Genomic DNA, 13,649 nt, shown 5'->3' with positions numbered 1-13,649 from the left:
GCAGAGGGATAAAATACGATTTTTAAAATTTTAAAATAACTAAGGTTATATCAACCTTTAAGTCTATTTGATTTACAGTTCTTAAAATTTTGTTAGTAGAGCACATGTTTAAGTCCGGTGGAATCAACCTATATTTAAGTCCATTTGGAAAAATGTAGGGAACTTATAAGTCAATTTTTGAAAACTAGGGTAATACTTACTCCCATTTGTGTATTCTTGGGCGTAACAAGTTTGAACAAGGTTCAAAATATCGATATGCCCGATGTGCTAGTATGAGCATATTGGGCGAATCAATACAGCTTTTTAGTGTTTTATTTTTTTATTTTTTTTCGCAACTAGTTCAGGGGAGCCGGTTTAGGCCTCCTCCACACCCTGAACCAGTCAGACCCCCGATACACCCACTGTAAGGGCATTTTGAAGGGGTCCCGGAATGATACGTATCGGCCAATATGGACCGATACGTGTCAATACTTTGAACCTTGAGTTTGAGCAGGAAAATAGGAATAAATATCCTAATCTGTGAAAGAAAAAGGCCTAACATTGCATGTATAGTAAATTAGGCTCAGTTTGGAAAGAGTACAAATATAAATATGTACAGAGCAAATACATACAAAATAATACAAAATACAAGGTTTTGCACTCTATGCTCCTTCCAAACTGAGCCTAGTAACGAAACTAGCAATGGCAGTTTATCTCCCAATTCCCAAAACCAAGTGGCGAAAATTCTACTAAGAGCTCCTTTCAGTTTGATTTAAGACCTGAAAATATTGAAGTACAATCTGTAGTCTTAAAATTATGATACCAATTTTTCTTTTCTTTTTCCTAATTTTAAGGATACAGAAACCATCACAGAACCAAAATGTGTGTTTCTCTCGGTAGTGGAGTCAGGGCTTTGGCACCCAACTTGGTTATTGTGTTTCAGAATTCAGACCACGCGTGCACCTCTTTGATCGTCTTTGTTCAGACCTTCGACTTTTGTGAAATCAATCTTTGACTAGCAATCATGATGAGATTTGAGACTCCCAAATAGAGAAAAAATGCATGCAGATGATTTGACCCCTTGTCAAGGGCAAATATCAACGATTCAAATATGCTTCCCAACCATCCTTCCCAAGCTTTTCTGCCTTTGTCAAGACATCATCCTTTGTGTCCTGTTGGTATTGGAGTGTTCTGCATGCAATATCAGATGCCAAAATTACACATAGAAAGATGCTAAAGTAATTAATCTTTCCGCAATACGGCTCATTAGAATTTTCCTTATACATAAGAAAAAAGGGGAGGAATAAATAGGCAACCTTGCTTGTAAATCAGCATCACCAACTCCCAACATTCTGACTGCCAGCAGACCTGCATTTGTTGCGTTGTTTATTGCAACTGTTGCAACAGGTACACCTCTTGGCATCTGCATCATTGAAACCCCATGCAATAAGTGCCTTTTGGTTCTCAAAGCCAATCCCTAGGTATGGTTTCTCTTTCTCAAAAACATGGGAAGAGAATGATGGCTCGAATTTGTGACACAAGAAAATGCATTGAAGATATTAGGAACAGTTAAAATGGTGAATAAAAACACAACAAAATTGAAAAGAAAAGAAACACGTTTTCATCAAATGATCTTGAGAAAAAGTAGCACAAAAAAAAGTAGGTGGGTCAGAGAAGATGCCACAATGGAAAAATCCCAGGCAGAACAACTAATATATTCAATATTTGGGCTTCTTTTACCAAATTTGAATTAGATTGGTAGTAAGGATTGAGAAATGTCTATTCACCTTCAAATTTCTTCTGCATTCCTTAAATCTAAACACTTTAAAACAACACATAAGGTTTTCTTTCTTTTTCTTCCTAAATGGATTAATTGATCAAGCGTCTGTCTCAGATTCCAAAACGCCAAGATTCTTGAAGGACACTGATATGTAACATTTTCTTCTTTCCCCTTCTTATTGACACAAATGAACAGCTAATATACATTAGCAATGCCATTTATTCTGAAAATCATATTAAGAAATAAAGATAAACTTAAATTTTAGACCTTTTTCTATAATGTTAAATGGAATTATGGACTATTTTAATAGTTTTTTGATGAAGTCCTTTTTTCATCTTGCCAAGTTGGATGCCTGGTTATGGGTCAGGTTTTGATTCTTGTGTCTGTCCATGCAACACTGGCCAAACAAACATTAAAAAAAAGAAAAAAAGAGGAGCCTTTTTACTACTACTACTACATCAGCAGACCTAGGTACTAAATGAAATGATGCCTGCAGACTGCATGCTAAGGGTTTAGCTTCCCTTGGCTGATAAAGAAAAACTACTATGGCCCCAAAGCATCATTCTACAACCAACCTATGAACTATGATCTCCCAGAGAAGGTGCCAGTTCAAGTCCTCAAAGCACCAAAAATAGCTGTGCCCAGGTGGAACCACCCACCCCAATTGGAACAGGAAAAAACATCAAGAGGTAACCCTCATGCTTAGAAGACAAAATCCCCTTGAGTTTATGAGGATTACCAACTGATGAAGAGTCGATCTCTTCTAGATGATTATGAAACCACAATTTAATGTAAGCCCATATAGTTTTTTTTTTTGGTAAAGCATATAGTTCAGGATAAGGCTTATTTTATTTTAAGTTGAGTTGATCCAAATATATCACAAATATAGCACAAACAAGTGCCACGAAAATAGTAGTTGATGACTTGATGCATCTGCTTGTATTGCCTATGTCAAAAATACACCAACCCATGTATTTCATGGAGCTGTACAATAGCAATATATAGTTTAAGAGAGATGTGTATTGCTGTTTACAAAATGTTTCAGTATCAAAAAAAGAACTGTATGGGATACCCTGATAGCCATGAGCAGAAGGTGCCTTTTAGTATTCTTAGCACCTCATCTTCTGAACAATATTTGTTTTCAAAAATTTGATTGTTTAACTATATTGCCAAAGTAGGGCACCTCTTCATATTGAAAGCATAATGACATAATAAACAGTTCTTAAAACATAAAAGAAAATTAAATGCTGTTTGATAAGAACCATGTGATATCACATGCAATCCAATTAGAAAAAGAAAAAATAATTCTGAAAACATCAATTAGAAAAAGAAAAAATAGTTTCAATATCACCATTTCTATTTTAAAAAGTAATTTCTAAACCAAATTCAATAACAAAGGAATGTCAATAATAATTCTGAAAACATCATCCTATGGTACCTGAACAATAGATAAGAGGGAGTCAAGTCCATCCAATGAAGAAGCACGCACAGGAACACCAATAACAGGTAAAGGAGTCAATGCTGCCACCATCCCTAAAATAAGGGTCCCGTTAATTTATATCTAAAATAAGCCCATGGAGAAAGAAAAGCACATATTTATGTACTGAGAATTCTTCTCCACTAACCTGGCAAGTGTGCTGCACCACCTGCACCAGCAATGATAATCTGAATCCCTCGCTCCCGAGCAGATATTGCATAAGAGAACATCATTTCTGGAGTACGGTGTGCTGAAACTATTCTCACCTGCAAAATTAAGTGCATAAAAATGGCAGCTATTGTTCAACCAATATAATCAACAGACAATGAAGCAATTTTTCAGAACTAAAATTATACTACAATAGAACCTAACCTCATGAGGTACACCAAAGTTACTCAAAATTCTTGCAGCATCCTTCATGATTGGGAGATCTGAATCAGAACCCATTATAATCCCAACACGTGGGCTGGCTAGACCTAGCAAATGAATGAATATGAGCAATCAATTCAATTCTTATACTGAAGACAAACTTACCGATACAGAATATAAATTGCAAATAACAATTGCCAGCATCATTTGTGCCCAACAAAAGCCAAGAAAAATGTTATTGCTATTAGCAGCAGGACCCATGGGTGAACTACGAAAATATGAAAACCATTAAAAGGGCCCCAGTGATAAGAACCAAGTATAAAAATTGAAACTAAAAGACACATCACAAACCAGGACACCATACACTTCATTAATTTCACTCCCCACCCCCCCCCCCCCCAAAAAAAAAAAAAGGTTTCACCTAACACAGTGAAGAAAAACTATAACACCTTGCAGTAAAAATGTCAACAGCATCACATCATGCAGCAAACAAGACTATGTAATTATCTCATAGTTCAAACCTTTCAAGAAAATCCTATAACCTAACCAATTCTGAGTTTTTATATACAGTAAGCTTAGATGTTAAAATTACACCAAAGCAATTGCTTCACATGAAACAATGAAACAAAAGAATTAAGGAAAAACACATTTGGGAAATTACCTGCAGTCTGGGCTTCCAAACTTTCTTGATTTAACATTGAATTTAGTCGTGCTTCCACCATACCTAGAGAGGGTCCAACGATTGTAATATGGCCCATTTTCCGTTGCTTTCTCATTTCTACAACATTAAAACCATCTAGGCTATGAAAACCAAAAGGCAAAGGAATTGTTATATGCTAATTAGAATAAGTTCAGTCTCAACACAATCTAACCTGGTTTGTCATACCAATGAACAGTAGCGCCAGGAATAGACAATGCCCTTCCAATCAGTTGATTAGCTAAATAGAACCCCTGCTCACCCTAGAGGAATATGATTTGCATGGAATTGCAGCACCAGATCAGTTATTTTCTGCTATAACTTTGGTAACAAACCGCTGTATAAACAGTCCTTAACTTTTTTTTAATTCATTTTAAACCAGATATAGTTGAACCAATTATGAATACTTTGCTATGTGTTTGCCGAACTGAACCTGTCAAGTGAGCAGAGAAGAAGAAGAGGAAGAAGAAGAGGAAGAGAAGAGGAGAAAGGAAGAAATGTTCGAATGGGCACTATTCATCAGCCGGCCCTGTTCACTTATATAATAATAGTACATAAGTTACATAAAAGGACCAGGATGCCCCTGATTAGTGATGGGACACCCAGTCAAATAAGACACAAAATAAAAATAGGCCCAATAACTAAAGACTTAATACCCAACCCAGACAAGAGGATAACAAAATATCAGCCAAACCAACACTCCCCCTCAAGCTAAGCATGGATGTCAATCATGTTTAGCTTGCCAAGTAAGTCCAAAAATTTCACTGTGGTTAGCCCTTTAGTTAAGACATCTGCAATCTGCATCTCTGAGGGAGTGTAAGGAATGCAGAGTTCTCCTGAGACTATTCTTTCTCTAACAAAGTGACGGTCTATCTTAATATGTTTTGTTCTATCATGTTGCACTGGGTTATTTGCAATGTTGATGGCAGCCTTGTTGTCGTAGTACAACTTGAGAGGACACTCAATCTTCACTCCCAGTTCACCAAGAAGAATCTTAAGCCACAACAGTTCCGCAACACCATGAGCCATAGCCCGATATTCAGCCTCTGCGCTAGACCTGGCAACCACATTCTGTTTTTTACTTCTCCATGTAACTAAATTTCCTCCAACAAAGGTGCAGTATCCTGAAGTCAACTTTCTGTCACCCACAGAACCAACCCAATCTACATCAGTATATCCTTCAACTTCAATTTTATTGTTTTTTCTGAACAGAATCCCTTTCCCAGGGCAAGACTTCAAATATCTGAGAATCCTTTCTACGGCTTTCATGTGAGGAATTTTTGGATTGTGCATGAACTGACTGACAACATGAACAACATAAGCAATGTCAGGACGAGTGAGGGACAGGTAAATTAACTTCCCCACTAGCTTTTGGTATCTTTCCTTATCAGGGTAGTCCTCTCCTACCGACTCCTGTAGACCATGGTTTGGTTCTATTGGAGTATTTGCTGGCCTGCACCCCAACATGCCTGTCTCTTGTAGAAGATCAAGGATGTATTTCCGTTGACATATATAGATGCCCTCTTTGGATCTAGCAACTTCAATCCCTAGAAAGTATCTCAGTTGACCCAGGTCTTTGATTTCAAATTCAGCAGCTAGGACCTCCTTCAGCCTTTTAATCTCTTCCTTATCATCCCCAGTAATTACCATATCATCTACATAGACGATAAGAGCTATAAGTTTCCCATTTCTCTTCCTTATGAATAGGGTATGATCTGCCCCGCTTTAAGTATAACCACCTTTCTTCATGGCTCCACATAGTTTCTCAAACCAAGCTCGAGGGGACTGTTTAAGGCCATATAGTGCTTTTCTCAGTCTACACACTTTCCTGCCAAATTCATAACCTGGTGGAGGATCCATGAATACCTCCTCATGTAGATCACCATTTAAAAAGGCATTCTTCACATCCAGCTGATGAAGCTCCCACGAGAAATTTGCAGCTAATGATAGTAGAACTCTGATAGTGTTGAGTTTTGCTATCGGAGCAAATGTTTCTTTGTAGTCAATTCCTTCCTTTTGAGTAAATCCCTTTGCTACGAATCTAGCCTTGTATCTTTCAATGGACCCATCCTCTCTATGCTTCACAGTGAACACCCACTTGCATCCAATAGTGCCTTTCCCTTCTGGTAGATCTACTAATTCCCAAGTCTTTGCTTTCATTAAGGCCTTCATTTCTTCATTCATAGCCTCTTTCCACTTCGGGTCAGACACTGCCTCTGAGTACCTATTAGGAACACGCACAGAAGAGAGAGCAGACACAAAAGAACAATAACGAGGGGACAAATGTGAGTAAGACAAAATCAGCAATGGGGTGTCTGATAGTACAAGAACGGGTAGACTTACGAAGGGCAATCGGAAGATCCAAGTCAGAGGAATTGATAGGATTACCTTGAGTTAGTGAGACAGGTTGATCCGAGTCCAATTGGTTGCTGTCATGAGTTGGAGGACTCTTCTTCCTTCTATTGTAGGTGATTCTGATATCCTTTTGCTACCTGCTGGAGTCTTTAGTAACATTTGCAACATCACTAGTAGTAGCTAGGCCAATGGGAGCCTCACTAGATTCACCTGGGATACTACAACTAGGAGGATCAAGAGGAGAGGATGGAAGATCCGAGGCAGAGAGGGGCACAAAGAAGGATGCAATAGAAGGATCAATAGGAGGGTCCTCTTCCATCCCACTAGTCTCCCTCTGAAGAGGATTCAGGGAAGATTGAAAGTAGGATTGAGACTCAAAGAACACATCTTTTGTGACATATTTTTTCTTGGTGACTAGATCATAACACTTGTATCCCTTCTGAGTAGGAGAGTACCCTAAGAAAATTCCCTTCGTGGCTCAAGGATCCAATTTGGTCTTCTTCGGATCCTTGACATGTATGAAACATACACACCCAAAGACCCTCGGTGGAAGAGAAAAAACAGGAAGGTGAGGGCAAAGAACAGAAAATGGAGTCTTCATCCCCAAGACCTTAGATGGCATTCGGTTTATCAGATATGATGCAGTAAGGATTGCTTGAGACCAATAGGCTTTTGGAACCTTGTGCTGAAATAGTAAAGCTCGTGCAGTCTCCAATAAGTGTCTATTCTTGCGCTCAGCAACCCCATTCTATTGGGGGGTACTAGCACAAGATGACTGATGGATCATTCCCGCATCCTCCATAAACAAGTTTAAGGACCTTTCGAAACATTCAGCAGCATTATCTGACCTGAATTGCTTGATTTTCTTGCCAAATTGTGTTTCAATCATTTTGCAAAATGCCATGGTTACCCGCGGCACTTCATCTCGTGTCTTTAATAAGTAGATCCATGTGCATCGAGAATAGTGATCAATAAAACTGATAAAGTATCGATAGCCATCAATAGAACCAATGGGAGGACCCCAAACATCAGAGTGGACTAAGTCAAAAGGTGCTTGAATTTCATTACTAGAAGTTGAATACACAGTTCTACACTGTTTTGATATTGATAGACTTCACAGACTAACTTTTGACTTGAAACACCTTAGAACAATTCTGGAAACAACATTTCCAATGACGAAAACTATAAATGACCAGCCTAGCATGCCACAGGTGTAGCTTAGTTAATGACTCCACATTAGATTGACCACTAGTAGTAGATGTTTGTAGGGCCGAACTGATGTTTGCATCAAGGTAGTAGAGGCCTCCACGCTCATGACCGCTCCCAACCGTTCTCTTCGTCAAACTGTCCTGAAAAACACAATGAGTAGGAAAAAAAGTTATGCTACAGTTCAAGCTCTTGGTAAGTTTTGAAACAGATAAAAGGTTTGAAGAGAGATTGGGAACATGCAAGACAGATTTGAGTGAGAGGTCCTAGCTTAGGTCAACCACTCCTTTCCCAGATATGGTAGAGAGGGAACCATCAGCAACCTTCATCTTGTCTTGGCTAGACATTAAATGATAGGAAGAAAATAAAGAAGACATGTGAGTCAGGTGGTCAGTCGCACCGGAATCAATAATCCAGGAGGCTGGATCAATGGAACTAGTTGCACTAAAGGCGGAGACAATACCTGAATTGGCAAGGGAGGTGGAAGCAAGGGAATTTGTCCTTAGGTGGGCCAGTGCCCAGCTAAGTACCTCTACCTCATCAACTGTGAAATCCATAGACCCATGTCCTTGGGAATTAGTAGTCTGTCCCATGGAAGATGAAGCAATTGTGGATGAGTGTTTGGAACCTCCATCACTGTGACTTGTTGCCAGGTTCCCACTTGCACATTGGCCCTTCTGGTGCTTCTTATCTTTCCTCAATGCAGCTGGTTTCAGATGAGGATAGAGAACCCAACAGGTCTCTTTCACATGCTTTTCTCCCCCACAGTGAGTACACTTCAGGTGTCTCTTGTTAGAGAACTTTTTCCCCCTATGATTTGTAGAAATTAGGGTTGAATGTTCTATAGACTGGTCAGCTAGTTTAGTCTGAGCATCAACTTGCATCTCTTTTCTTCTCACCTCTTCATTTCTCACAAGGTAGTAGACATGATGTAAGTCGGGCATCTCATCTCTTCCCAGAATTTGGGACCTTATGTTCTCATATATTGGATCTAGGCCAGCCAAAAATTTGAATGCTCTACCCTCTTCAACTTGTTTGTCATGTTTCTCCTTGTCTCTGGCATTCTCCCAGTCAATGATGAGGTGGTGATCCAGCTCTTCCCATAGTCCTTCTAATGTAGCAAAATATGTTGCAACACTCATATTTCCTTGCCTCAGGGCAGCAATATTTTGATTCAGTCTATAGATTCGGGCATTATTTTTTTTCTGCCCATAGGTCTTAGACACCTTTTCCCATATCTTGGCAGTTGTGGAGAAGTGTTGAACGGTCCTAGCAGTCATTGAAGCAAGTAGCCAAGACATGACTGTAGCATTCTCTCTTCTCCAAATAGCATATTCAGCACTCCCTATTTCGGGTTCTTTCTTCTGCCCGTCCAAGTAGCCGGTAAGATCCCGGGATGTGATAAAGAGCATGGCTGAAACAGACCATTCCCTAAAGTTGTATTCGTCTAGCAACACATTTGTTATCTGTAGGCTGTGCAGATTTGGGTTCTCCAGATTAGGAGACCTCCCACTAGCCCTAACATCTCTAGAAGACACTTCCCCGGATATGGAAGACAACTTCTTCGACTTGCAAGAGTACCAAAAACTGTCACACAAGTTATATGAAACCACTTTAGACTTACGGAGCTTGCAGCACTGTAAACTCAGACCGGAGGGTCTGTATCAGGGCTGAAATACCAAGTTCCACTCTGTTGTGCTGCTCTAACTACTGTTGTTGCAAGCTGCCACCAAACTGCTGAAGCACTGAACTGAAACCCTTCTGCTGTGTTTAGCCACTGTTGCCACAGCCTGGACCTTGCTGTTGTGGCTTCTACCACGTGCTAACCACTGCTATCGCAGGCTGAACCCTCACCCACGAACTGTTCTAGGACTGCTAAGATCAGTCCTCTCTTCCAGATCTGTTCTACACAGATCTCACTTAGCCGAATGGCTACAACTTGCTGTGTGTGTCTCTTAGGGCATCAGCTACTGGGACAAACTCCCCTTGGGCCCTACAACCAAGGGAAACCCTAGATATAGGTTCTGCTGGGTTCTACAACCAGACCTAGGGTTTCTTTGCAGTACCAAGATAGAGAGAAAGGTGAGAGAGAGAGAGAGAGAGGTGCGAGGCAGCTGCTGTAACCAGGCGAGTTTTAGTGCACTGATACCATGTTTGCCAAACTGAATCTGTCAAGTGAGCAGAGAAGAAGAAGAGGAAGAAGAAGAGGAAGAGAAGAGGAGAATGGAAGAAATGTTCGAATGGGCACTATTCATCAGCCGGCCCTGTTCACTTATATAATAACAGTACATAAATAGGCCCATTAACTAAAGACTTAATACCCAACCCAGACAAGAGGATAACAAAATATCAGCCGAACCAACACTATGAATTAACAGTTACAGAGAAAAGCAACTTAAAATGAAGAAATTAATCAGATGACAGATAATTAACTTAAAAAGTTTTGAATTTCCATTGGTCCTCCAAGCTTTCAACTTCATTCTTGGCCAAAACTTTTTTATGCTATGTACTTTTATAATGAAGATATTTATACTCTACAGCATGTTGAGAACTCAACTAAAATAACAACCAATACGATAAAATAGAAAAATAAGAGCTTATAAAGTCCCACACTTAGGTGGCGTTTGATTGCACTTTTCAGGTGTTTGAATCTGAAAATGTTGCTTTTCAGACTCCACCTCTGTTTGGTGTTGCATCTGAAATAGGGTCTGAAAACATTTTTCAGATCTGAAATTTTTAGACTGTGGCCAGTAACTTAACGCGTTCAGACGCGTTTCAGATGTGGCTAAAAGTCAAAACTACCCCTCTCTTTCTCTCTCGCTCTCTCTCTCACTCGCTCTCTCTCTCTCTCTCCCTCCACTGTGTTCCCACCACCACCACCACCGCTGCAAGTTGCAGCGGCGGCTCTCTCTCTCTCTCTCTCTCTCTCTCTCTCTCTCTCTCGCTCACGCTCCCTCTCTCTCTCCCTCCCTCCCTCCCCTATGTTCCCACCACCGCCACCACCGCGACGGCTCTCTCTCACCCCGTCTTCTCTCTCACTCTCGCTCTCGCTCCCACTCGCTCTCTCTCTCTCTCCCTCCCGTGTTCCCACCACCGCCACCGCCGCTGCAACTTGCAGCAGCAGCTCTCTCTCTCTCCCTTCCCTGTGTTCCCACCACCGCCACCGCCACCGCCACCGCCACCGCTGCAAAACATGAAGAATACAAAAAAACAGCAAGAACTAATTATCACAGCAATCTTCAAATTCTTAAAGGTTGAAAGCAGGTAACAATGATGAAACCCTAAGCTTTTTTTCAGATAAATCTCGGATTGGAATACAAAAAAAAAAACAAAAATAAACTCCAATGATCGACCATGGGTAAAATCAAAAATCATGAATACCCCACGAAGATTTCAATTCCCTGAGTCGATTAGAAGCAGTAAAATAGAAACCCAAAACAATGCGATCGGACTCAAGTGGTAGCTTAGGAAAAAGGGAAACGGAAACAAGAGATTTTTCAGTAGGAGCATGGAAATTTACCATGGCGAAGGCGAACAATGAAGTCTCTCTCTCTCTCTCTCTCCTGTGTTTTCACCACATCCACCGCCGCTACAACATGCAGCAACGGTGGTTGGGTAAGAAAATATTTAATTATAAATTATTTTTATTAATTTATTTTAATATTTTTTATTAAATTTACTTGTGTTATTTATTAATTACTAATTATTTTTATTAACTAGTAAATTTTAATTATTTCATTAATTTTTAAAAATTATTTTAATTTTATTTGTGTAAATTATTAATTATTTTAATATTTTTATAGTCATTAGTTTTTTTAATTTTAATCGTTTCATTTATTAATTAGTAATTATTAATTTTTTATTTTTTATTTGTATTGTTTCAATATTATTTTGAGGTTGAAAATTATTTTTTATGAGATGATGCAAATTGAAGTCAACATTTCCAAATAGTATGTTCTAGGGGTAAAATAGTAAAATCAGTAAATTTCAGATGGTAAATGGTTGATCCAATACAAACAAACTTATAGATTCAGATCCTCTAAAAAGTAGAAAAGCATCTATGCCTCTTTTCAGATTTCAGACACTTTTAATATCTTTTTAACTTTTCAGATTTATCAAACGCCACCTTAGTAAATTCTGACACCAAACATAGCCCCAGATGAAGATCAAGGTGCACAATGGAAATCAAGATAAACCAATAGCAGTCCAGAACGATAGAGCTGATGCTTCTAGCTCAGTGTTTTAAAAGCGAAAGGCGAGGCGCATGCCTTTTTGAGGCAAGGCACACAATTAAAAAAAAAGCTAAAAAATCAAAAAAATAATTAAAATAATGCCAAAAATGCAAAAAAAAATCAAAATATTATAAAACATAATATTAATAAAAAGAAAAACTTAAATTTTAAAATAAATGTTTTAAAAAACCTATTATCTAAAATTAAAATACATAAACATAATATGTAAAGCATATTCAAATGAGAATTTAAAAATGAAATCAAACATATAAAACATTTTCAAGCATATAAAACCCACAATCTCTTTTTCTTTCTCAATTGCATCAAGTAGCTAATGTGACATATTACATTCCTAATTCTACGAGCCACCTTTGTGCAATGCCCCTCAAGGCAAGCCCACCGGAGCTTCGAGAACCCCCTATTTGGTAATGTTGCCCATTCACTCATCCTAATAAAATATCTTCTTAAAAGAAATTAAAACCATAAAATCATTATTTTTTGTGTGAAACTAAGAATTTAAGACCCTAACATGGACTTGTTTGGGCTGGCCTTGAGGGGCATGGCACATGGACTTGTTAATGTGACATATAACAAGTATCTTCAAATGTTATGTATATAGTCTTAATATATTTCATTTCGTTTCATTTTATGACTAAATTCTTACCAAGGCACCCACTTGGCACTTAACATATAGAATTTGTACACCACAATTGACATCTCTATTTGATCCATTAAACTTCATCTTCAACTAGATATTATGTTTGATTTAGATCTTCATGATGTATTCTACTGGTTAATGTTGAAATACTTGCTTACCTAAGAATTATGATCCAGTCTTTTGCTCATGGTGAATCTTTCTAAAATAGACTGGGCGCTAACTCAACTGAACTTAACCTTAATCTCAAGTCCCAACTATGTAGAGTTGGAAAAAACAACCTTGTCTAGTCATCGTTTTTTTTGTTAATTTCTAACCACTTTATTTCCTGACTTCCTTGCACTTTTAGATCTTTCTACCTGCACCAAGAAGAAAACCTACTTGTGGAAGGAAACTGAGAGCATGCAACTCTTGTTAGGAATTACCAAGAGCTAGGACAACTATGAGATAGGCTGTGGGATATATCAGAGACAGACTTTTTATTCAAGGTCAATTGAAGTGAAAAAATAAAAATAAAAATACTTAACCAGTAGTAGATGAGTAATTAGTGTTTGGAGAGTTGGTACTTCTAATAGTAGAATGCATATATTTTTGAAAGGCTGCACCTATAGGTTGCATGTTTGGTTGTGACGAGATGCAATTTAGTGTACTAAAACAGTAGTTTTCAGAGAGGACACACTTGGTCCTCAAGTGTTAGCTTTTGGCCTAGCTCATGCCTGAGGTGTGCCTGAATTTTTTTTTTTTTTTTTTAGATAGTAAAATAGAAACTTTATTGATAACAATAAGAAAAGCACACTTCTAATAATAGGTACTGACTTATGTTTACAACTCAACTATAAATGTTCAGAGGTGCAGCATTTTGCACTCTCAATGATTCTCCAAAAACTAGCTTCGAAATC

The 13,649-nt window shown here is 38.5% G+C and overlaps 2 protein-coding genes across 10 annotated transcripts in view; both read right to left on the bottom strand.

Annotated features, from left to right (window-relative positions):
• Positions 1-723: 723 nt before the first annotated feature.
• LOC104589619 (phosphoribosylaminoimidazole carboxylase, putative / AIR carboxylase) overlaps positions 724-13,649 on the bottom strand; it is a 38,920-nt gene continuing 25,994 nt past the window's right edge. For 8 of the 9 annotated variants that reach the window (XM_010247988.3, XM_088901426.1, XM_088901424.1 and 5 more), the window contains 7 exons: positions 4,478-4,565; positions 4,267-4,383; positions 3,609-3,712; positions 3,385-3,502; positions 3,198-3,292; positions 1,296-1,402; positions 724-1,170 (listed from right to left, as the gene is read on the bottom strand). In XM_010247988.3, coding sequence (XP_010246290.1) covers positions 1,077-1,170; positions 1,296-1,402; positions 3,198-3,292; positions 3,385-3,502; positions 3,609-3,712; positions 4,267-4,383; positions 4,478-4,565 — 723 coding nt within the window. In that variant the 3' untranslated portion in view covers positions 724-1,076. The remainder of the gene's footprint in view (positions 1,171-1,295; positions 1,403-3,197; positions 3,293-3,384; positions 3,503-3,608; positions 3,713-4,266; positions 4,384-4,477; positions 4,566-13,649) is intronic. The other variant, XM_088901427.1, reaches the window with a different exon arrangement.
• On the bottom strand, positions 7,882-9,275 carry LOC148801208 (uncharacterized). Its single transcript, XM_088901429.1, has 2 exons — positions 8,327-9,275; positions 7,882-8,006 (listed from the first exon to the last, which is right to left on the bottom strand). Exons 1-2 carry the CDS (start codon positions 9,273-9,275, stop codon positions 7,969-7,971), a joined length of 987 nt encoding a protein of 328 aa, XP_088757555.1. The 3' UTR covers positions 7,882-7,968.

This window comes from Nelumbo nucifera, chromosome 3, assembly GCF_055504915.1.
Source record: "Nelumbo nucifera cultivar China Antique chromosome 3, China Antique-T2T, whole genome shotgun sequence".
Classification (NCBI taxonomy): Eukaryota; Viridiplantae; Streptophyta; class Magnoliopsida; order Proteales; family Nelumbonaceae; genus Nelumbo; species Nelumbo nucifera.
The sequence above is the reverse complement of the archived record's forward strand: the minus strand, read 5'-3'. Positions and strand labels throughout refer to the sequence as shown.